This window comes from Neomonachus schauinslandi, chromosome 2, assembly GCF_002201575.2.
Source record: "Neomonachus schauinslandi chromosome 2, ASM220157v2, whole genome shotgun sequence".
Taxonomy (NCBI): Eukaryota; Metazoa; Chordata; class Mammalia; order Carnivora; family Phocidae; genus Neomonachus; species Neomonachus schauinslandi.
This window is the reverse complement of record NC_058404.1, coordinates 202,671,093-202,694,446: the sequence shown is the minus strand read 5'-3', so window position 1 is coordinate 202,694,446 and position 23,354 is coordinate 202,671,093. Positions and strand designations below refer to the sequence as shown.

At 45.3% G+C, this 23,354-nt stretch overlaps 1 protein-coding gene across 1 annotated transcript in view; it reads left to right on the top strand.

The window, feature by feature from the left end:
- NSD2 (nuclear receptor binding SET domain protein 2) overlaps positions 1–23,354 on the top strand; it is a 60,228-nt gene that overhangs the window by 5,855 nt on the left and 31,019 nt on the right. The window contains 5 exon segments of the mRNA XM_021677717.1: positions 7,880–8,046; positions 8,550–9,032; positions 17,113–17,257; positions 19,883–20,001; positions 22,286–22,367. Of these exon segments, the coding sequence (XP_021533392.1) occupies positions 7,880–8,046; positions 8,550–9,032; positions 17,113–17,257; positions 19,883–20,001; positions 22,286–22,367 (996 nt within the window).

The following is a 23,354-nucleotide window of genomic DNA, read 5'->3' as shown; positions in this document are numbered from 1 at the left end:
TTAATGTCTGGGGGTTTCAACTTTGTTTATATGAAGCTCCCGGCATCTCAGACGTACGTGATTGAAGGGATCTTTTGAATGTCTCTTGGTTCCGGCTCCTGGGATTAATTAATCTTAATTTCATTACATCTTTCCCCTGATTTAGAGCAAAATAATTCCTGTAGTCTGCAACAGCCTGTCTGAATGACATTCACTCACAGCACCATTTTTATTATCTCTCACTTCCTCCTCCTTTATTCTCTGGCCCTTACTCTTGCTTACAACATTGGAGCAGAGCATTATGCTCCCAGTGGAGGCATGGGCTCTGGAGTCAGCTTGCCAGGGTCTAACTCAACTGGTTGGTCTAGTAATGAACTGCTTAATTTCCTTAAGCCCCAATTTCCCTACATATGAAAAAGGAGGGTAATGATAGTAACACTTGTTTGGAAAGGTCTTTGCATGGTGAGTAGTGAGCATTCAGATGTTAGCACATGTTACTGTCCTCTTTTTTACTTTTAAACCCTGAATTTTTATCGTATCTATCCCCTTTCCCCTGGTCACCTCTAGGGCTCTTTCCTGAAAGCATTCCAGTTTGACCAGTTATTTCCCCTGCAGGATCCCAGTGTTGGATCATTTAATTTAGATAACTTTGTACCCATTCTTAGTGCCTTTATGTCGCCAGACGTGCCCCAGCTTTCCCAGCAGTGCCAAGGGTTCACACTTGAGTTCCATCTTGTTGCTTGTTTGTTTTTTATTTAAAAACCGTCCAAGCCCATGGTTCACAGTGGAACAGTACAGTGGACACCCATGAACCCTCACCTGTATTTGCAAACTTTAGCCTGCTCCATCTCTTTCTGAGTATGAACACTCCTTTGCCGACCCATGTGATGGAGGCTGTAGGCCTCATGGTGCCTCACCCCTAGATGGGTCAGCAGGGATCTTCTGAGAACCAGGACAGCTTCCTGCCCAACTCAGCACCCAGACACATGTAAGGAAACACTGCATCAGTGACACTGCCCCATCCTCAGGACCCTTGCTTAGACTTCCCCAGCAATCTTCAGTGTTTTCCCTGTGCCTGTTTTTTCTTCGCTCTGGATTGAAAAGGGTGCTTGCATTGCAGTTAGCTGTTCACTGTCCTATCTCTTTAGGCTCCTGCAGTCTAGACCGGCACTCCCTGTCCCCAGCACTCACTGCTCTAGTCTCTTGTGATCAGACTCAGGTCCATAAGACCAGCCAGGTGTACCATGTAGGTGTTCTTGAGGGAAGGGGCTTGAGCTTGGCCCTTCACTGAATACCTGCCTTCTTGCAGTGTGTTTCTGTAGGCACTGTTTGGGGATGTAGGGGAGGGAGCACTTGTAATCACAAGCAAATCAACTTCAGAAGACTGGTAATGTGCATTTGATAAGTAGTTCAAAAGGAAGGGAACCAGGGTGAACACCCTCCAGCTGATAGGACATTCACGTGACCTTTGAAAAGAAAAGGGGTCAGAGGAAACTGTGAGAATGGGGGGTAGGGAGATGACAGAAGGACACATGTCTCAGTTGAATTTTATCAGGAGCTCTTGGTGTCAGCTGTCCCACTTCCCAGTAGGTGGTGGCCAACAAAACTCTCCAGTGGAAAATACAGTCCTTTTTTTTTTTTGTCATTAGTGAGTGATCTGTGGCCATGTTTGGAGATTAGTTTCCCCTGCCAGTCTTTCCTCATGGTCTTAGCACTCCTTTATGATCCAGTGGCTTATAAAATGGTAACTGTCCATTTTTGTCATGCTTTCTGTGTTTAATTAACTGGCATTTTTCTGTGAAAATGAGCTTCCTCTTAAAAATTTAGTTATATAGTATAGTCCTTACTCTTTAAAAAAATTTTTTAATTTAAATTCAATTTAATTAATATGGTAATATATTATTAGTTTCAGAGGTAGAATTTAGTGATTCATCAGTTGCATATAACACTCAGTGCTCATTACATCAAGCGCCTTCCTTAATGCCCATCACCCAGTTACCCCCTTCCCCCAGTCCTTTTCCTCCCTCCCCCCCACTCCCTCCCTCCCTCCCTTCTTTCCTTTCTTTCTTTCTTTAGATTTCATTTTTTTTTTCTTTTTTAGATTTCATTTATTTATGAGAGAGAGAGAGAGAGAGGGAGCACGAGCGAGGTGAGGGGCAAAGGGAGAAACAGACTCCCCGCTGAGCAGGGAGCCTGATGTAGGACTCAATCCCAGGACTCCAGGATCATGATCCAAGCCGAAGGCAGGTGCTTAACCTACTGAGCCACCCAGGTGCCCCAGTCCTTACTCTTTCTAATGCTCAAATTGCCCCAAATTTAACCAGCAGGAGTCCCATTAAGTCCCTTTCAGCAGTGTCCTTTTGACATGTCTCAGTCAGCCTTTGAGCACTTCTTACATGTGGCCCAGTAAGATGTTCCATGCTCATTTTATACTTTGTTTGCCCTAGTCATGGAATCAGCCAGTTTCTTGAAGAAAACTTGGGTCTTTTTAGAAGACAGTGGTGTAGGGGCGCCTGGGTGGCTCAGATGGTTAAGTGTCTGCCTTCAGCTCAGGTCATGATCCCAGGGGCCTGCTCAGTGGAGAGCCTGCTTCTCCCTCTCCTTCTGCTGCTCCCCCTGCTTGTGCTCTCTTGCTCTCTCTGTCAATTAAATAAATAAAATCTTAAAAAAAAAAAAAAAAAGACAGTGGTGTGTAGAAGCCCAGATCTGTGTGCCAGTTGTGTTCAGTGCTATGAGAGACAGAGAATTCACCAGGGATGTGTGAGGTAGGACTCCAGGCAGTACTGAGATCTGGCTCCAAGTAGAACTGTGGGTCCATTTATGATTCCTGAACACTTGGCATGCAGCAACTCCATGGTGGGAGTAACATGGTGAGTAATGGGTATACTTTGGGGGTTTAGGCGTCCTTGTTGGGGAAGGACTAGGGACCTGAAGAAGGGGTGGCTTCTGGCATGGAGCTGGCTGAGCATGGGGGTCTTGTGAAGCAGGTTTTTCTTTTTCTTTTTTTTCCTGTGAGATGCACCTCCCTCACCTTACCCCCATCCCCATGCCAAATTTTATTTCCTTCTTTATTTTTGTGTATGTAAACCTTTTTCTCCCACTTACCATGCTTGGATTTACAGATGTGCTTGAATTTGGATCTTAGTAATGCACTCAGATTTTAAAAATTGAAGTATAATATACATGCAGAAGAGAATACAACGTTGTATCATAAGCTGCAGCTCAATCCACACTCCTTTGAAAGTTCAAATTTCCTTTGAAAAGCTAAATGAATGAAAGTTTTAGTAGCATTTTTGTGATATATGGCAGTATAACTTGTCTTGCCTACTATCTATAAGGGCATCCAGATAGATGAGCAGCTTTGAGGCCTGACTCTTTAAGTTGGGAACAGAAAATAAATGTATGTTTTAGATACTGTACTGTGAAGAAAACGGAATTCTGTTGCATCCAGAGCCTCACCATCTTCTTGGCACACCTGTATCCCACTAGTCTTCTCATCAGATAACTGGGGTCAGGAGTCAAGTAATTATCTGTTGTGGAAAATTTTGTTGTCAACTTTTCTGTTATGGAAGGGAACCCTCACTGCTTTATTTCTAAATTCCAGCATTTTCTAAAAATATAGGTAATCTGGCTTTCTCATATCTTGGGTTATTTTATAGTATAATCTCCTTACTGATTTTTTCTTTTTTGCTTGTTCTCTCAGTTACTAAGAGAGGTGTGTTAAAATCATCCACTGTGATAGTGAATGTGCCTTTTTTTATTTGCAATTTTGTCAGTTTCTGCTTTACCTATTTTGGTGCTCCAGTGCCCCCCAGGTACTAAACCAGGAAATTCAGGCATGGTGATGCTTGTCCTTTATTTCCTGTAGAATTTTGTGGTGTCATGTCCTTGTGATTTTGTCCCTGTGCTCTATTCTTGCTTCTGTAGGCACTTGTCTGCATTTTTTTTATGGCTTCTCTTCCTCTCTAGAGCTTCAGTTCCAAAGCAGCCTGTCTCTTTGTGGAGTCCATTCTGCATGCATGGGTGACTGCTGTTAATTCAAAGGATTCCATAGAATCTGGAGAGACTCTGGCTCAGTCTGGCCCAGAGGGTCAGGGACCACCTTAACTCCACTGGGCCATTATGGGGAGGAAAGGATTGTAATGCAAAATTAGGTACCTGGGCTATTGGTGGAGGACAGGTTCTCTTAGAAGGGATTCTAGGTAGGGGGAGTCAATGACAGGTGTTTTTGTACCAACCATGATTGATGAACATCAGAAATCACAGGAAGAAATAATTACTAATAAATGGTGGGACAACTGGTAGATACTCACCTCTCAACTTGAACCAGAGAAATTCATATGGATTAAAGAAACCCATAAAAAAGGGGAAAATTTGGGTTATATTGTTACCAAGTTTCTAGATAGGAAAGAACTTCGAAACTAATTACATTTATTTTACAAACTTGGGATCAGACTATAGTATTCTTCTCTGCTTTTTCTCACCTGACCTGTAAAGAGCATTTTTTCTGTGTAATTATTTATAAAAAATAATGTAAGTTCATATTATTTCATCATATGCACTGTGACAGATTTTCTTCATTATGCAAATGCTGTGACATATGTTTATAGTCCTTTTCCTGACCAAGGAAAGTTCTTTCAGAGTATTAAAGTAATGGAAGAAGTCACAAATCCCTTGACATATTTTTGAATCTCACCTATTGTAAAATCAAAGAAGTATACACACTTAAAAACAGCCCGAATTCTATTGAGAGGTTAGTAGTGAACTTAGAGCTAATTATTTTTAACTCTTTCAACATTTTCCTCTAGTTTTAATTACTATCTTTTGATTTATCATTTAGATATTTTCTGTTGATTTTCTATTATGGAAAATGAAGACTGCTCTCTTCAGTCATTTCTTCTTTTCTTCCCACCCTCTGTTCTTTGGTATTTTTTGTTTGTTTTAATTTTTAGCCTACCACCCACTCCAGGGGGCAAATTAACTCACTGTTTTTATTACGTCAAACATAAATGTTTACATAATTTTGACTATGTAAATATCATTCGGTGAAAAGCAAATTGTGTTCTGTAATTGCATTTTCTTTTTTGTACAACTTTTTGTTTTTCTTGGAGTTAATTATTGCCTTTCTTTCTTTCTTCTTCTTCTTTTTTTTAATAGGCTCTACACCCAATGTGGGGCTTGGACCCACGACCCCGAGATCAAGAGTCCCATGCTCCACTGATGAGCCAGGCAGGCACCCCTGCTTTTCTTTTTAAAATCATATACTTTGCTACATAAGGCTATATAGCCTTATTATTATTATTATTATTTTTTTTTCAAATATTCATTTCTCTGTCCCTGAAACTCATCCTATTATATAGTTTCTCCTTTTGGGGGAAAAAGTGAAAACCTGTGTGTGATTACCATTTTCCTTTTCTGCTCCTTGGATCTCATCTTTAAAAAAAAAAAAAGATTACTTATTTATTTAGAGTGTATGTGTGCGTGAGCAGGGGAAGGGGTAGGAGTAAAGGGAGAGAGAATCTCAAGCAGATTCTGTGCTGAGCCTCTGAGCGCAGAGCATGGAGCTCGCTGTAGAGCTTGATCCCAAGACCCCAAGATCATGACCTAAGCTGAAATCAAGAGTCAGACATTTAACCAACTGAGCCACCCAGGCACCCCTTGGATCTCATTTTTTAATCTGCTTTCCCTGCTGCTCAGATTTTCTTTTGGTATGGAAGAGTTCTTTTATCTTTTCTTCCCCTGGAGCTCTCTCCTGGAATCTTCCATTTTCATGCTTCAATCTGTATTGCTGGCACTCTTAACCTTTTGCATAGTAGTAATCTTAGACTTTATTTTAAGATGCTTTCCTGAGTTACATGCGTTTTCTGTGGCTCCACACTGCTCACTTTTGGTCAGTTTTCCTTTTTTGCTGGAGTATATTTTTGGGGTTCTAAGAAAGTGTGTATGAGAGGTAAATTTGATTCCCTGTCGTTCGGAGGATGCTACTTCTGTGTTTTCACACTTGATTGATGGTTTGGCTCAGTATAGAATTTTATGTTGAAAATAATTCTTTTCAGAATTTTGAAGGTATTACAGCATTTCCCTCTAGCATCCGGGGCTGCTCTTGAAGTACCTTGTTATTCTACTTTTTATTCCATTAACGTGGAAGCTGCCCTTGTCCCCTCCCCCAGCACCTTAAAGGTCAGAAAGATGTGCATTGGTATGGGTATTGGATGAGGCACTTAGGATTGTTTTAGTTCTGAGATATGGTCTTGTGTTCATTCTTTGACAGCTTTCTCTGTTTCTCTCTCTAGAAGAACAGTTATTTGGGTATGGTACTTCCTGGATTGATCCTATAGGTTTCTTACGGGAGTAGATGTTTTTCACCTTATTTTTCTTTCTGGGAGATTTCTTTTTTTTTTTTTTTAAAGATTTTATTTATTTATTTGAGAGAGAGAGAATGAGAGAGAGCACATGAGACGGGGGAGGGTCAGAGGGAGAAGCAGACTCCCTGCCGAGCAGGGAACCCGATGCGGGACTTGATCCAGGGACTCCAGGATCATGACCTGAGCCGAAGGCAGTCGCTTAACCAACTGAGCCACCCAGGCGCCCTTCTGGGAGATTTCTTAACTTACCTTCCAAGCTTTCTTGCTGATTTTTTTTTTTTCTTAAATTGTATTTTAAAGTTTCCAGTAGCTCTTTTTCTTCTCTTTTCATAGCGAACTAGACTTTTTTTTTGTCAGGTGTCCTCTCTTCCTGGTGTTTTGTGTGTGTGGCCTTGCAGAGACTGCTTATTTCTATGTGTCTTGGACTCATTTTTGCTGGGGGCTTCCCTGGGTCCTGGGGGTCCTTGACGCTGTATTTGTGTTTGAGAGGGTACCACTCAGAGCTGCTGCAGCCTGTATGTGGGGAGAATGTTAGCTCATTTTAGAGGGGCCAGCTGGTCGTTGGCCATTTAGTTGGGAGGATCTCCAAAAGACTCAATGGAGAGGTTTTTCCTCTTGGATGTGTTGGTTCTTTAGGAAGTGTTCTTGGATTTCTTGTGACCGGCATTCTCTATGAAGGAGCAGGGGCTGGTAGTCCTCCTATGGAGATCCCCTTTTCTTGTTCCACTAGTACAGAGATCTGACTTCTAACGCGGAGCTTGAACTCACAGCCCTGAGATCAAGACCTGAGCTGAGCTCAGGAGTCGGATGCTTAACTGACTGAGCCACCCAGGCATACCGAAATCTGACCTTTTATCCAGCTTGCTTGTTTTCAACCTCACTCTTCCTCAGCCGAAAATGGCATCTCCTCTCTTGGATTTTGGGATCAAGTGTCTCTTTCCTCACCCACCTCCCTTCTGGCTGCACTCTAGGATGTGGCTTCTTCCTTTATTCTAAGAGGAACAGCAGTAGACATCTGAGGAGTTACCCTGTGACCTCATGGCTCCCCTCAGAGGTCATTGGTGCCCTAATTCCCCCTGTGAGCATTGTGAGTGAGTAGCCAGCCCAAGGTTGCCCAGCTGGTAGGTGGTGAGGTTGGGATTTGAACTCAGGCTGTCTGACACCAGTCTCTATCCCTTCATTGCTGCATAGGCACCTCTCTGTTGAATGGCCCTTTTGCTGCTGTCGTCTCTTGGCCTTCTTTATTTGGTAATCTTTTTAAGTGGATCTTGGAAGGAAGGAGATGTCCACTGTCTTTCCTAGTTTAATTTGAATCTTATCTGAGTCCCTCATAAATGCGTCTCCTTTCTCTTTGACATGGAGCATGGTGGGGATAAAAAGAGTAGGACTTTTTTCGAGGTTAGCAGACTCAAACAGCACCAAATAAAACGACCTCAAAGCAGCTTCCAGCTTCATATCAGTAATTATTAATAGACTTGCCTAATTTCATCTGAAATTCTAACTTTCAAGTTCTAACATTTTATTTTAAAAACTAGGTCAGAAAAAGAGTGCACGCCAGTATCACGTACAGTTCTTTGGTGATGCCCCAGAAAGAGCTTGGATATTTGAGAAGAGCCTTGTAGCTTTTGAAGGAGAAGGACAGTTTGAAAAATTATGCCAGGAAAGTGCCAAGCAGGCACCCACGAAAGCTGAGAAGATTAAGGTGATAGATGTTCCTTAAGTATAATTTTAGACCAAAACTTTAATTTTCATTCTTATTTATCTTTTTTGAAATTATGGTTGCTTGATTTATTATAATGGCTTATGTCTGTCATTGTTTAACTTTGCCCAAGTACACTGTGTTACAAAACATGACAAGTTTCCTTAGGAACAGTTTATTCGTTTTACCCATTTGATGATAGAGATAATTTGTTTTATAACTTTTATTCTTTCTGTATATATAAAAATATAAAAAATGTTATATATAATATATATTATGTGATACACATATTACATTAGTTAAATGTGATTGGAATTGACTTCCTGTTTAAAGAAATAGTAGTTATTATATTGGGCTAAATTCTGTCTAAAACCTTCAAGTTAATTGGTTTTTATAGTTTTTGATTTCTAAATTTATCTGGAATTATAAAAGTATCCTTTTTTTAAAGTGGGTTACTTTTTTGTTTGTATAATGAAACTTACAATGTTTTATGTTTTTCTTTTCAGCTGTTGAAACCTATTTCAGGGAAATTGAGGGCCCAGTGGGAAATGGGCATCGTTCAAGCAGAAGAAGCTGCAAGCATGTCGGTAGAGGAGCGGAGAGCTAAGTTCACTTTCCTCTATGTGGGGGACCAGCTTCATCTCAACCCTCACGTAGCTAAGGAGGCAAGCATTGCTGTGGAGTCTCCGGGACAAATGGTAGAATCCTCAGGAGTCATTGAAGAAGCTGCTGATAACCCCAAGTCCATGAGAGAAGAGGGCATTCCCATCAAGAGAAGGCGGAGAGCCAAGCTGTCTAGTTCTGCCGAAAACCAAGAAAGTGACCCTGGGACGGTAAAGAGTACTCCTCAGAAGATGGCAGAAGCCGATCCCAAGAGAGGAGTAGGGTCTCCTCCTGGAAGGAAGAAGACCACGGCCTCTGCTCCACGAAGCAGGAAGGGAGATGCGGCGTCCCAGTTTTTGGTTTTCTGTCAGAAGCACAGGGATGAGGTGGGTACTGTGATGGGTTCTCAGGTGTTGTATATTTATTCTGGGGAGTTCCTGAATTTGAGGAACATCCCTTCAGTGCTCTTTCTCTGTTTCTCAGCATTATCAGCACAGTCTGTAGAGAGCCTGGCAGAGTTTTTCAATCTAATAAATAAGTATTGTTAGAGAGCAGCCATTTTCACCCTTGGGGGCAAAGATGCTTGCCTCTGCACTCTTGGTTACGAAAATGTCTCTCCCATTGTGGGTGAGAAGATACCAGGGACAGGGATATATCAACGATGAAAGCATTTGAACACTTTCCTTAATTGTCGTCATAGAATATGGCATCTTTTAGTACGTTGTAAAGCTTGATTGTAAAGAGCTGAAGGGATTAAGCGCCTGTTTTTTTTGTTATGTTCAATAGTACTTGAAGTGAGTGGGTCGGTAGGGCTTTTCTCAGTAATGTAAAGTTGGTGTAATGTGAGAAAATCAAGTATGTGATTCACTGTGTTGCAGATTAAATGATCCTCTCAGTAGATGAAGAAAAGGCAATTTGATAAATTTCATTGCTCTTTGATACGAAGTTAGCAAGCCAGAATTGGAAGGTGACTTCCTTAATCTCTTGAAGAGTATCAATCAGAAACTTTCAGTAAGCATCATACTTACTAATAAAACTTTAGAATCGTTCTTTTTAAAATTGTGGACAAGACTAGATGCCTTTCTTTAACCGCTTACCTTAAGTGTTGCAGAGAAAATACTAGCCAGTACAGTAAGATAAGGGAAAGGAATGAAAAAGGCATAATTGTAAAGGAAGATATAAAGCTGCCGTTGTTTGCAGAGGTCTGTGTGGAAAACTTAAGAGAATCTACAGAAAATATTTAGAATTAATAAGAGTTCACTAGGACTGGTGGATGTAAGATCAGTATACAAGAACAGCAGCAAAGAGGTAACGTAGTATTAAGACAGATACCATTCGGGGCGCCTGGCTGGCTCAGTTGGTAGAGCATGTGACTCTTGATCTCGGAATTATGAGTTTGAGCCCCACTTAAAAATAAAATCTTAAGGAAAAAAATAAAGACATACCATTTATGAGTGCAACAAAAAATAAGGTACCAAGAAATAAATATAACACAATATGTATAACTTTGGAGAAAAATAATGCTTGGTACTTTAGCGGACCTAAATAAACAGACATGTTAATGGATAGGAAGGTTCAGTATTCTGAAGTTGAAGTTGTCAATTCTCCTTATATTAAACTATAAATTTTGTATAATCCTAATAAAACTCCCAATAGGAATTTCTTTGCACTTTTTAAGTGGATGATAAAGAGCCTCATCTGAAGACTTGCCCTGTCCCATAGGAAGTTCTGTTGCTAGAAGCAGGGACGTTTGTGCCTCGGATGTTCAGGGCAGCAGCAGCACCCCGAGTAGAGCCCGGAAGCAGACTCTTGAGCATGTGGAAGCAGATGGGAAAGGGGTGCAGACAGCTGGACAGGCTGGCTGCTCAGGATGGGCACTGGGACCACCCCAGTGGTTTCACAGCTCAGCTCCTGTGGAACAGCTTTGTGCTTTGGGAGAGGGGAGGATTTCTTAAGCCAAACTGATCATAGATCGTTGAGGAGCTATGAAAGTGTATGTGCCAAGGACACCATGAACACGATGAAAGGATGCATGGTGTGTACAAGCTCAAATGATCCTGAAGGCTGTGAAAATGGCAATTTCTAGAAAAGTCTGGACAGCCAGTGCATCCATGAAGAGATGCTGCTCAGCCCATTGGCAGCCAGGGCGCTGCAGATGATAGTTGTGATGAGGGTGGTCTCCCCAGCCCCCAGGTGAGCAGCACAAGCCAGTGCCTCAGGAACGCTGAGCAGCAGTGAGAACCCCCATCCTTTCTTCCACCTGGTTTCAAGAGAAATTAGGCAATATATAGTGGAATTGAAGATGCGTGTTTTTTATGTATTATGATGTCACGCCCAGGTATTTGGCCCTTGGCGCCCAAGGAGACGGCACAGTGCTCGAAGCTGGAAGGCTGTGAAAGGAGCGACAGCGGTGCCGTGCCCCTACAGCAGGACTCCGGGCACCAGTGCCGTGAGCCCACTGGCGGTCCAGGGGGAGGGCAGTGTGCTGACGGCTGTGCACACCCCATCCCGTTCTGTGAAGTGTGAGAAGTGTAGCGTAGCCACCTGTTTTACCACCTGTCTACCTACATCCATCCCAGAAGAGTAGACGTGTAGCTGTGAATGTGTGTCCTCTGTTTCAGAGCTGAGACGTCTTCCCAAGGAAGGTGGAGGAGCCGTGGCCACTGCCGGGTTTGAAACGGTGCAGAGCACTGAGCAGTGTGAGCAGCTACCACACCGGGCCTGCTGCAGGCCAGGGGCTCCAGTGGCACGCTCTGAATGTGCACCCCCGTGTCGACAGCGGATGCCTATCGTGGTTGCTGGAGAGCTTCATGCTCTGGGACAGCCAGCTGCGCTCCAGCCTGTTCCTAGTCTGTTTCTCCATGGTCTCTCCACTCATTTGAAATTATGAGAGAAAAGTGGGTGCCTGAGAATTCAAGCCACTTTACAAAGACCACCCTTTTTGCTTTTGGGGACCCAAATCGCTCTCAGATGGCCTTTCTAGTACTAAGAAATGTGCCAAGAACAAACAGAAGCCTGTCACTCCGGACACTGCTGACAGGCTGTGGCCTGAAGGCTGACACATGGGTGAGGTGCTCTGCCCTCAAGGAGCCGTGCCTCTGCTCTGGAGCTCTCTGGCTCTGAGCGCCCTCCAAAGCCCGTTCTGTACAGTGTGGCCATTGGCGTCCTGCTACATGCAACAACCAAACTGAAGGTGTACAGTTAAAATTCAGTTCTTCATTAAAGACAGGTGCTCTGCCCTGCTCTTCCCTGCTTGTACCCAGTCTCTGTAGGGCTGAGGGGCAGTGTGAGGCCCATCGGCCCCCTCCCTCCCAGCTGGGCTCAGGTGCTAGTTGATTTTGAGTAATTACGTGTTGTCAGAAGAGTGATGATGGCGGGATGCTCTTTTAACTGGTTCAGTTACTTTGTTTTTATTACAAGTGTGTATGTGCTGGTTCTGTAATAAGTAATCCTAGACTCCAGTTGAGAATAATCTGGGTCTTTCTAGGTTGTGTTTTCCTTTTGGGAGGTAGTGGTGACTCCGAGGATGGTTTTTGTTTGGTTGTTGATTGATTAATCAATGCCCAACTCTTGAGGAACAGCATTGGATGGAGACTTCCCTCTGCTTCCTGGACCCCCCTTTTCTAGGGTCACTAGATAGAAGACTATGACTATCAAGGACATTTGGCTGCCACTTGACTTTTTTTTGAGGTCCAGCTTCTTGCAAATGAAGGAAAGTGTTATGCTTTGTGAAATGTATTGAGTTCTTCATTAACATGTTTTGTTTGTTCATCTTTGTCCATCAGGCTCAGCTTAGATGTGCAGCTCACAAGTGTGTTCTGTGGTGTTCTGGAATACAGTTAGAGGGGCTGCAGGTGGGGCAATGAGTTTGCTGGAAGACAATGTCCACAGTGGGATGTAAGCCCACTGATGAGGACCTGGGTGGGACGAGGGTGGGGGGGACTCTGTTTGCAGGCAAGGAGGCGAGAGCAGCAGCTGGGGGATCCCCACTGTGATGAACAGCGCAGGAAGAATTTACTGAAGGCTTCAAGCATCAGTAGCAATGTCATTGACTACTGATGTGTGTGGTCTCCGTTTCCCATTTTTAAAGAATCTTTTCCACCTTCTCTGATCCTAATTTTTACACATGCATTAGAGTTGAACCATGCAATATGTCTCCATTCTTTGTATATATATTCGTGTCAGTTATGTAGTGTTGCATAACACATGACCTCAAAACTAAGTGCCTTAAAACAACAACACACATGGACTCTTGGACAGTTTCTGTGGGTCAGGAATTGGGGAGCAGCTTAGCTGGGTGGTTCTGACTCAGAATGTCCCATGAGGTCCCAGTTGAGATGTTGGCTGGGGCTGCATCGTCTAAAAGCTTGACTGGGGCTGGAGGGTCTTCTTCCGAGGTGCTGTCCTGCTGTTGCCTGTGGGAGGCCTCACCGTGTGGTCCTCTGCATGGGGTGGCTGGGTGTCCTCATAGCACAGAGGCTGGCTTCTCATGGAGCAGGTGATCCGAGAGAGGGCAGGGTGAGGTCTTAACGGAAGTCTTAGACCTGACAAACTGTATGCCACCGCTTCTACACTGTGCATTGGCTACACTGGCCAGTGCTGTTCAGTAGGGAGGCAGGAGTACCAGGAGTTGAGGCGTGAGCTGTAGGGGACTGTAGCCATCTCAGAAGTCTAAAAGGCGCACAGAGCTCTCAAAGGATGTGTGAGGCGACAGGTGGGCTGAGGGCAGGGAGTGCGATCTCTGAGGAGCGCTCTGAATCTTTGTAGTGGTAACAGTTCAATCAGCACAGTGTGTGAGCTTGTGGGTATTTGGTTTTCCATATTTTTTTGTATGTCTGAGATAGTTTATTAAAAATCGGGGCACCTGGGTGGCTCAGTCGGTTAAGTGCCCGCCTTTGGCTCAGGTCGTGATCTCAGGGTCCTGGGATCGAGTCCTACATCGGGCTCTCTGCTCAGCGGGAAGTCTGCTTCTCCCTCTCCCTCTGTGCTCATGTGCTCTCTCTCTCTCTTTTTCTCTTTCTCAAATAAATAAAATCTTAATATATATGGTTGGGGCGCTTGGGTGACTCAGTCAGTTGAGTGTCCCAACTCTTGGATTCGGCTTAGGTCAGGATCTCAGGGTCCTGAGATGGAGTCCCACGTCGGGCTCTGCACTCAGTGGGGGGTCTACTTGAAGATTCTCTCTCCTTCTCCCTCTACCCCCGCCCCTGCTTGCACACATGCTCTCTTTCTCTGTCTCTCAAATAAATAAATCTTTTTTTTAAAAAAAGATTTATTTATTTATTCATTTATGTATTTATTTATTTATTTGACAGAACAAGCGAGAGCACAAGTCGGGTCCGGGAGGGACAGAGGGAGAAGCCAACTCCCTGCTGAGCAGGGGGCCTGACGCGGGGCTCCATCCCAGGACCCTGGGATCATGACCTGAGCTGAAGGCAGATGCTTAACGACTGAGCCACCCAGGCGCCCCACAAATAAATAAATTTTTAAAAAAATATGGAAGTAGCCACTACTGAGTGCTTACCATCTGTAAGATACATTGCCAGTATGTTACTGTGAAAAATTATATTCAATTCTCATAAAGGCCTTTCGAGGTTGGCGTAAACTATCCCTGTCTTACAGCTAGCTACCCTGAACTCAGATATGTAAAGTGACTCTCCTTTACCAGTAGGAGGACACAGGCAGGAAGAAGGACTGGGACTTGGCCCAAATAATCACATGTGTGTGCGTGCGTGCGTGTGTGTGTGTGTGTGCACGCACGAGCACGCACAGAACGTGTAAGCATTGTACTGCACTGCTTCACTGATGAAACCCATGGACTTCAGTGAGCAGCCAGTGCCTTATTAACCTAAAATGAAGATGGAGATACTCTGCGCCCCCACTGGAGTACACAGTATATGGTTAGGGATGAAAAATAAGCAGATGGTCCTCCAGAAGGTGAGCTCTGTGGGTGGGATGGTGACTGCTTTGACCTTTTTATTTTCTGTCCCTAGCACAGAATGTTCCTTGAATGAATGAGTGAGCGAGTAAATATAGCATTGTAGCTGAAATTAAAAGCGTGATCCAAAGTCAGCCTGGTGGAAGAAAATGTTTCAGGGAGAGATGGAGCCTGCCATTGTGCCCCTGAGTGCAGAGTTGTTCAGGGAGTGATGAAAGTGGGGTGAGGATGGGTTCCAGGTTATGGGGGGCCATGGAAGACATTGCCAAGTGGCAGGGACCCTACCCTACATGTGGACTGGGCTGTGGTCCCTCTGGTTGCAAGGAGGGAGACCTTTTAGGATGCGAATGTCAGTAGGTAGATGGATAGGACTGAAAGCCAGGAGGCTGGTTGCTGAAACCATAGCCATCTCGATGGGGTGGATACAAAGATGTTCAGGAGTGGAGCTGGCCAGCCTGGCATGGATTTAGGTGCAAGGGGAAGGGGGCTTCAAGGAGGATTCAGGAGTCTTGTTTGATGAAGCAGCTGTGAACACTGCTAGGATTCATTCTGTTTGAGGATATTGTACTCAGGGGTGGGTGACCAAGGAGGGTGGTGGGTCCACAAATGCATGTGCTAATCTTGAGGAATCTTTAAGTGGAGAGTTCCAGAAGGCAATTGTCCTGTGACTTTGAAACTCTGCACAGAAACCTTTGTTGCATGAAGGTCTGAGACCTTTGATGCTTGAAATGTTGGGGCTGCTGAGCTCACCCTCCTGAAGGATGGGCAGGCAGGACAGAATCCTGCTGGGCCAAGAGGTGAGGATGCCCTGCCCCAAGATGAGAGGAGGAAGCAGGTGTGTGTGGGGCCGGGACTGCCATGGCAGGGGCAAGGTGGGAATGGTGACAGTTCACAAGGGGCACCGAGGAGAACACCTGGTGGAACACTGGAGCCCAGAGCTGAACTTTGAATTGCAGAAGGCGTTCTCGGGCTGTGAGGACACTGAAGGGCAGGATGATTGTGTAGGTGGTTGTTGATCCACATCTGAAAATGCACATGCTCTGAGATGCGAGGGTGGGTGGAAGTTGGTGGTGTGCCAGTGTCCATCAGGGCCAGGGAGGACACGATGAGGTGTGGGGGACACGGGAGGCTGTAGGAAGCCGTCTGCAGTGACCATGTTGTGAGTGGGGGGTTTGCATTTTGGGGCGGAGGTTACCTTCGTTGGTTGGGCAGGTGGTGGATCTCGGTGGTAGTAGTGACCAGCAGGATTAACTCGTTGATCCTTATCACTGCCAGGTGAAGTGTTAGCAGCCCCACATCACAGAGGGGGAGACACCTTCACTTACCCAAGTTCACAGAGCTGCCACGTGGGGGAGCCACATGCGAATCTGGGGTCTGGCTCCAAAGCATGCTGGCTAGTGCTCAGAATCAGGCAGCAGACCTTTTTGAGAGGGCCTCCAGGGCAGTTGAGGCCTGTGTTACTTCACCTCTGCTGTTGTAGCAGGAGAACAGCCCTAGAAAACAGGTAAAGGGGTGCTTGTGGCTGCTTCCCGTAGAACTTTATCTGTGAACGCTGATGCTTGAATTTCCTGTAATTTTTATGTGCTAGGAAATATTCTTCTGACTTTTTTTTCCAACCGTTTAAGAATGTAAAATCAATTCTTAGTTCATGGACCATATAAAAACAGGAGGTGGGGCGGGTTTGGCTTGCCAGCCATCGTTTATCCACCTCTGTGCCCCTGCTGTTGAGAGCTCTGAAGCTTGGGTGCACATGAGAGCCCCAGAGAGTCTTGAAAACACTGATGCCAGACCCAGAGAATGAACTGGCCTTGGGTGGGACCTGAACACCAGAGATTTTAAAACTTCTCTGGTTGTTAGTGTGCAGACAAGGCTGTGGGCCCATGGATCATCTGCAGACCTTGGGAAAATGCAGGTTCCTGGTTGGCAAGTCTGGGGTGGGGCCTGAGGTCCTCATTTCTAGCATGCGTCCGGGGTGCTGATGCTGGCAGTCCCAGCATGGCTGGAGGGCCATGCAGGGGGCTTGTCTCTGTGTGCTGGCCTGCACTGTGAGGCATCATGGTGTGCTCCTTGGCCTGCCATCTGTACCATCCTTCCAGAGCATGTACCTGAGAGATGGAGGGTATATGCTATAGCAAATGAGAAAGCCAAGCTAAGACTTCACCCCTGTGTTGACAGGCACTTGTCCTACCACTGATTTTTCAAGGATGCCTAGATAATTGTAACTTGTAATAATTTAGTGATTTTGGAAAAGTGTATTTTTTCCTCTTACCACTTATTGTTTCCTGCCTTGACATAAATACAGTTGAATTCTTTTCACCAGCGCTGTTTTTATTTATGAGCTTTCAGTGGGTTATAGCATCAGATAATCACTAATTTTCTTTGAAGCTTTTATGGGGCATTGTCCCATGATGGAATAAATACACCACATGCTGAGTTCCCAAGGGCTGTGCATTGGATTTTGTGCAAAACAAAACCCAGGTTAGCTGTAGGTATGTGGCCTTCTGACCCCACCTTTCCTGTGTCCACAGGTTGTTGCCGAGCACCCAGACGCCTCAGGTGAGGAGATTGAAGAGCTGCTTGGATCCCAGTGGGACATGCTCAACGAGAAACAGAAAGCGCGCTATAACACAAAGTTTGCCCTAGTGGCCTCTTCCCAGTCTGAAGAAGACTCTGGTAAACGTAAAGCTGTACTAGCGTACTCTGCTTCGTTGTGATGTGTGTGTCGTGTAGCCAGCTGAGCTCCGGTCTGGGAACTGTAGAGAAGCGTGGCCGCTCCCCGCAGCTCTGACCCCTGGTGCTTGGGCCAGCAGCCAGAGTGCGTGTGGTCACAATAAAGCAACCTCTGCTGTCTGCATTTTCTCCCTCGTTGTCGTGAGAGCTGCTCAGTGTGATCCTCTGTCTGACCTGTGAGCCCAAGTGGAGCGGGCACTCTAGCCTTTGCAGCCGATGGGGTGGTGTGAGGGGGGACACAAGAAGGAAAGGAGCCTAGGCGGTCTCTAGGACTCCAGGCTTACGTGGTGTGGTAGCGTCAGACTGCAGGCACGTGGCCCCGTGGTGATGCCCTCCCGACAGGAACTACGCCTGCACCTCAGGAGGTTCTCACCTCTGCAGGTGGGGGGCTCTGGACCTGGGAGCAGGGAGGGCGTTCCTGGCCTGTTTGCTTGAGAGCTCACAGGGTGAGGAAGGTGACTGTGGACTGACCTTAAGTGTGGCTGTCCTCTGGTTCTTCTTAGGCCTTCAGTTTAAAAAACAAAAAATGCTACTTTGCTTTGGTCATTGGAAAGAGAAGGGAGGCTTAACACTGTTAAGCTTGGAGAGAACCTGTAACAGCGGTCAGATGTGTCATGCGTGCGTGGTTGGACACGTGTCATGGAAAGCCGACATTTCTAACATAAAAATATATGGTTATCAATTTAAAACACAAAACAATTCTGTATCTCTCAAGGTTCATGACTGAAGAGTTTTGGAGAGGCCAAATACAAAGTGTTTCAGGACTCACCTAAAAGGAGACCAAGACCCAGAAGTCATTGCACTAGTCACTGTGTGCACTGGCCTGTGCTTCTAGACTGCTTCTAGACCAGTCCTGCGTGCATCCGACTCTTTCTGCGCACGCACTTATGCGACCTTCCTGTTTGTTCACAGATGCTGTGGATGTTAGGCCTTTCTAGATCGCCACATCAACTGTCTCTTATGTTAATATTGAATTTTGTTCAATTTGTTCAGCGTTTGTTGCAAATACTATAATTCAGAATAGCGAGGATGTTCTGGATTTGTGCATTTTCTTTAAAAGGCAGACGTTCACTTGACTCTTCCTCAGTACGCTGGATCTAGAAGAGTGGGCCTTTTCAATGACTGGCTTATTTAAGAATGAGTCAGGTTTTCCTGAAGCCAGATTTAACTACCCTTCAAGAGTTAAGTGTGACTGTGATTGTGTGTACTGAGTACTTAGCAGACAGGAGGACAGGGTTGCTTTCCACTCTCAGTGTATGTCAGGTTGTGTGCTTGTCCTGGAGGTCCTCTAGCCTCCCTTTTGGGGGCCCCCAATGCCAATAACCAGGATGATGGGCCGTGTCGGTGGCATCAGCTGTCCCATGGCCTCAGTGTGAGGAGTTCAAACAGATGCCCACATTGCCTACGTCTGTATGAAACGCCTGCTTTCTTATTTTGGGTGCAGGGTGAGGTTCTTAGGTAAAGGACTGTGACATCATCTCACCTGTGTGAAGGTGAGGTGGCAGTTGCTGCTCACAGGTATCTATAGCTCAGTGGACACCTATTGAGGAGGTTCCGGCAGGTCAGGCTGGCTCTGCCCTATGCTGGTTATGCTTGGTGAGCCGCGGAGCAGACCCCACTGCTCTGCAGGCCTCTTCCCGGTGGGCCTCTATGGCCAGCCCACAGTGCTGGGGGGCGTAGTGTATGTAGGCGGGCTCACGCTGTTCTAGGACTGGCAGTTTCTGAGGGTCTAGTAATAGACCCTCACCACCTCCGCCTGTGGTGAGGCCCTGGGCAGAGTGACCAGGGTGTGGCCAGCTGCACCTCCTTCTGAGGCACTGTTGGATGCCACACTCCTGGCTGTGCTACTCTGTCCCACCTGGTAGTAAGGTTTGAGGACACCGCCCTCCCACCAGATGTCTGACGAACAGTCCAGGGATAAACCCGGAACCTCTGTAAAACAGTCATGCAAATGGAAATACTGGATTTGTGCTTGAAATAAACATTGGTGTGTTCAAATTAATCACCTCTCTAGAATTTGCGCTCTTACCTTATTACATTTTATTTTTCTAGGTCAGGACCTTAAATCTTAAATTAGTTGATATTCCTGGAAATACCTAATAACTGGCATAGTTAAACAACATGGAGAAAGCCCTTAATTTGCAGATACAAAAGGAGTGTTGCTACTTAACATACTTCTTTCAGGAAATGTATAAAAAGTAGCAAGTTGTGTACTTTTTAAAGTTGCATTTAAATTCCACTAGTCTTTGAACGTTAGTAATCTAGTGGGTTATATTTAAATTTAATGCTATAGTACATTAAAATGTAATTATAACAAATACCAATATAATAATCTATAGATTAGATAAGGATTTTCCAGTATTTGATGTTACAGGAAATGGTCCCTTGCAATTTGCAAAATGCAAAGAGATTTGGTCTGTAATACTTAGGCCCTGGAAACCGACAGGATTACAGGAAGCCCATCAAGGGCTTGATTTGCACATGAATGCCCGGGCTAGGTGATCATTGCTTTGGAGGGTGGCTTGTGGAGTGGTTTTCATGTAAGTTTCCCCCATCCCCCATTCCAAGGTAATGTAAATGGGAAAAAAAGAAACCACACGAAGAGGACACAGGACCCTACTGAAGACGCTGAAGTTGAAGATGGACCCAGGAAAAGACTCAGGACCGACAAGCACGGTCTTCGGAAGGTAATTATGCCCCAGGCCTGCCTCGGCTGGAGGAGTGTGGACTGTGTGACTGTTTAGTGGCTTTGTTTCCCTTAGGGGAGGCCGATGGCCTTCCTCTGAGGATGGTGCTCAGCGGGTTTTGTTTTAGAGGCAGTAGGGCTTGCTTCTCTCCTGAAACCCCTTTGAGAAGGCTGCTGAAGAGAGCAAGTGCTTATCTGCCAGGGACTTTAACACAAACTTCTGATACTTGGCTATCAAAGAAAAAATCCAAACACTTTGAATAATACTTGATGTTTAGATTTGATGGAATTGTGTATACTAAAGATTGCCCTTGTCTATAGGGTTATTATTCAATGTGTAAATAATGGGTTGGCATGAAAACATCAAAATCCACTAGAGATATGTTATACTTCAGTAAAAAAAGTTTTTCAAAATCCATTAAAGGCATTGAAAATGGATTTTATGAATTCATTCAGTTTATTAGTAATTCATGTTACTGTTTACCTAATGGGACCACTAAGCAGGCTGTGTGACCGCATAGATACGGAGATCCAGCCCCAGGGCCGTCTAGTTCTAGTGTAGTCCACCAGGCATCAAGGGGCAAAGTTTGCCTGGTACCTGAAGGAGTGTGAATCTGGCTTATGGTGCTCATACGTGCAGAGAGTGTGAGCCCTTTCCAGTGAGCCTTAATGGCACAGTGCCGTTTATTCATGAACTGAGAGAGTTGAAACAGACTTTGTATCTTATGCTTGAGTTTATACAGAGTTGTCATGTATTTATGGTTTTGAGAAAAGCTTCATACTATCTTTTACTAATCTAAATTAAGAAGTTCCTTTCTTTATTGTTTTATTTTGAAGAATGGAAAAATAAATTCCACATATTGTTGAAGTGTAAATATGTGGCCACCGCATCATCTGTCTTGCTCCTTTTTTTTTTTTTTTAAGATTTTTTGATTTATCTATTTGACAGAGAGAGATACAGCGAGAGCGGGAACACAAGCAGGGGGAGTGGGAGAGGGAGAAGCAGGCTTCCCGCAGAGCAGGGAGCCCGATGCGGGGCTCGATCCCAGGACCCTGGGATCATGACCTGAGCCGAAGGCAGGTGCTTAACGACTGAGCCCCCCCAGGCGCCCCGTCTTGCTTCTTTACGGCCATTGTTGTAGTTCAGGGCAGCAGGGAGGCCCTGCCCTATTTTTCTGGCCAAGAGAACATTCTTCCAGACACCTGTCAGGTGAAGTTGTTAGTGATCAAGTATCCAGCCCCGAGATAGGTAAAATTGACCTGCGTGACATCTGCGTTACCTGGCAGCTCACACTCCAAGTATCCCCTCTGGACATCCGTTATTAAAGCAGCCGTGTGCTGCAGTCAGACTGACATCGGCTGCCTTGAGATATTTGTATTTCATACTTACCTTAAAAAATGTGTGGCCCTGGACGTTTGAAATACCAAATTCACATTAAGTAGATAGGTAGAAATGTTTTATTAACTAAGAGCTCAGGAAGTAGCACATAATAAAAGAGAAGTGGTGTCTCCCCCTGGTTGAGTTTTTATAAACCTGAGTAGGCCATATCCTGTACACTTCCTGTGCCCCTGTTACCTTGTCCACAGTCTTGTGGCTGGCTGCTTCCATCGGCCCCCGGCAGGCTGGAGAGTGGGGTTGGGGCGCAGGAACCGGCCCGGCCTCGGGACTGCGAAGGGGCAGGTGGCTGTGTGGCAGTGCTGCTTCAGGGCTGTCAAGAGAGGTTATTTTCAACTCCTTCAGATTCTGAACACTGGACAAAATGTTCCTGAGCCCTTCGTGTGTGTGTGTGTGTGTGTGGTTTTTCTCAATTATGAAACGTGCTCTATCGATGATCTTTGTGAGGTTTGTCTGGACCTTGTCTCCAAATTGGAAATTGTCAGTGTAGGGATTTAGAGCAGTGATGTTGGCACTGACTTGAGGCCCCACTTCAGGTTGATTGGGCAACCTCTGGAGCCGAAGGGTTGTTTTCTTCTCCTTTACACTCTGCTTTGAGTTCAGAGAGAAATGTGAGTAGCATATGGATTGCAGCTCACGTGAAGAGTCTCTGCAACGTGACTCTATCATGGCCCGCCAGCCCCTCTATCCCAGCAGATTGTGGGGCAGGCGCAGGGGAGAGCCTTCCGGCTGTGGAAGAGGCGTGAGCCTGGGTCCCCGCTCATGGAGTGTGCGGAGCACATTTCCAAAGGAAGACGTTTCTGTTGCACGTTTCAGCAGTCTGTGTTAGTTCACGTTGGATTTTACGCCCCTTCCTTTTCTTCTTCTTTTTCTTTTTCTTTAATAACAGAGAGAGACGATCAATGACAAGACAGCCCGAACAAGCTCTTGCAAGGCCATTGAGGCAGCCTCCTCGCTGAAGAGCCAGGCAGGTAATGTGGTTAGCGCTTCTTCCTTGTCAGCTCTCCCAGGCGCCTGGGCTGGGCTGGAGGCGAACAGGAAGCTGGGCCGGGAAGGGTACGGGGTGGCCTCCAAGGGGTCTGACGGCTAATAAGGGGGAAGGGAGGTTCTCGTGCAACTGAATGTGTAAGTGGTCGCAGGCCTCCAGCTACATTTTATTGAAGTTATTTTTCTACTGGTTTCTACTGGGCTTTATTTTCAGTTTAAAATTACACTGAAGAAGTTATTTAAACCAGGAATATCCAAGTTTCTTACTTGACGGTGCCAGTTGTTGCTATAAATTACACCACTTTTGAGTATCTGGTCGTCTATGTGTATTTGCTAAAAGTAAAAGTAATGACTAGTTATTTCTCTTTCACATGTTGAAGAAACTAGCTTCAAATGTTTGTGAAAAATAACTCAAAGCAATGAAAGGGGAAGCAGGCTCCCTTTCCCTTACTGTCTTTTTGAAGTGTCTGTCTGACAGTTTATTACAGAGAGCTTACCATCTCCAACTCTTCTTTGGTTTTTTTGTTGTTTTTTTTAAGAGGGTGGGAGGGGGCAGAGGGTGAGGGAGAGAGAGAGAACCTCAAGCAACCCCCCCCCCTCACTGAATAAGGAGCCCAACGCAGGGCTCCATCTCATGACCCTGAGATCATGACCTGAGCTGAAATCACGAGTCGGATGCTTAACCGACTGAGCCACCCAGGCACCCTCCAACTCTTCTTACATCTCAGGTTGAATTCCTAGGTGTTCAGAATAATTGATAGTTATCTAGCTAAATTCAAGGGACCACATGAAACAAGGTCCCCTACTCTTCCACCATCTTGCCTCCCAGCCTATCACCAACTCTTAATTAGAAAGGAAAACAACATTCAGGGGAGAAAGGAGCGAGAGTTGAAATGGATGTGTTTTCCTTATTTTGCATGAGGTGCTGTGCTGGTTTTCAAAAATCAATTAAATAGACTATGAAAAGGAGG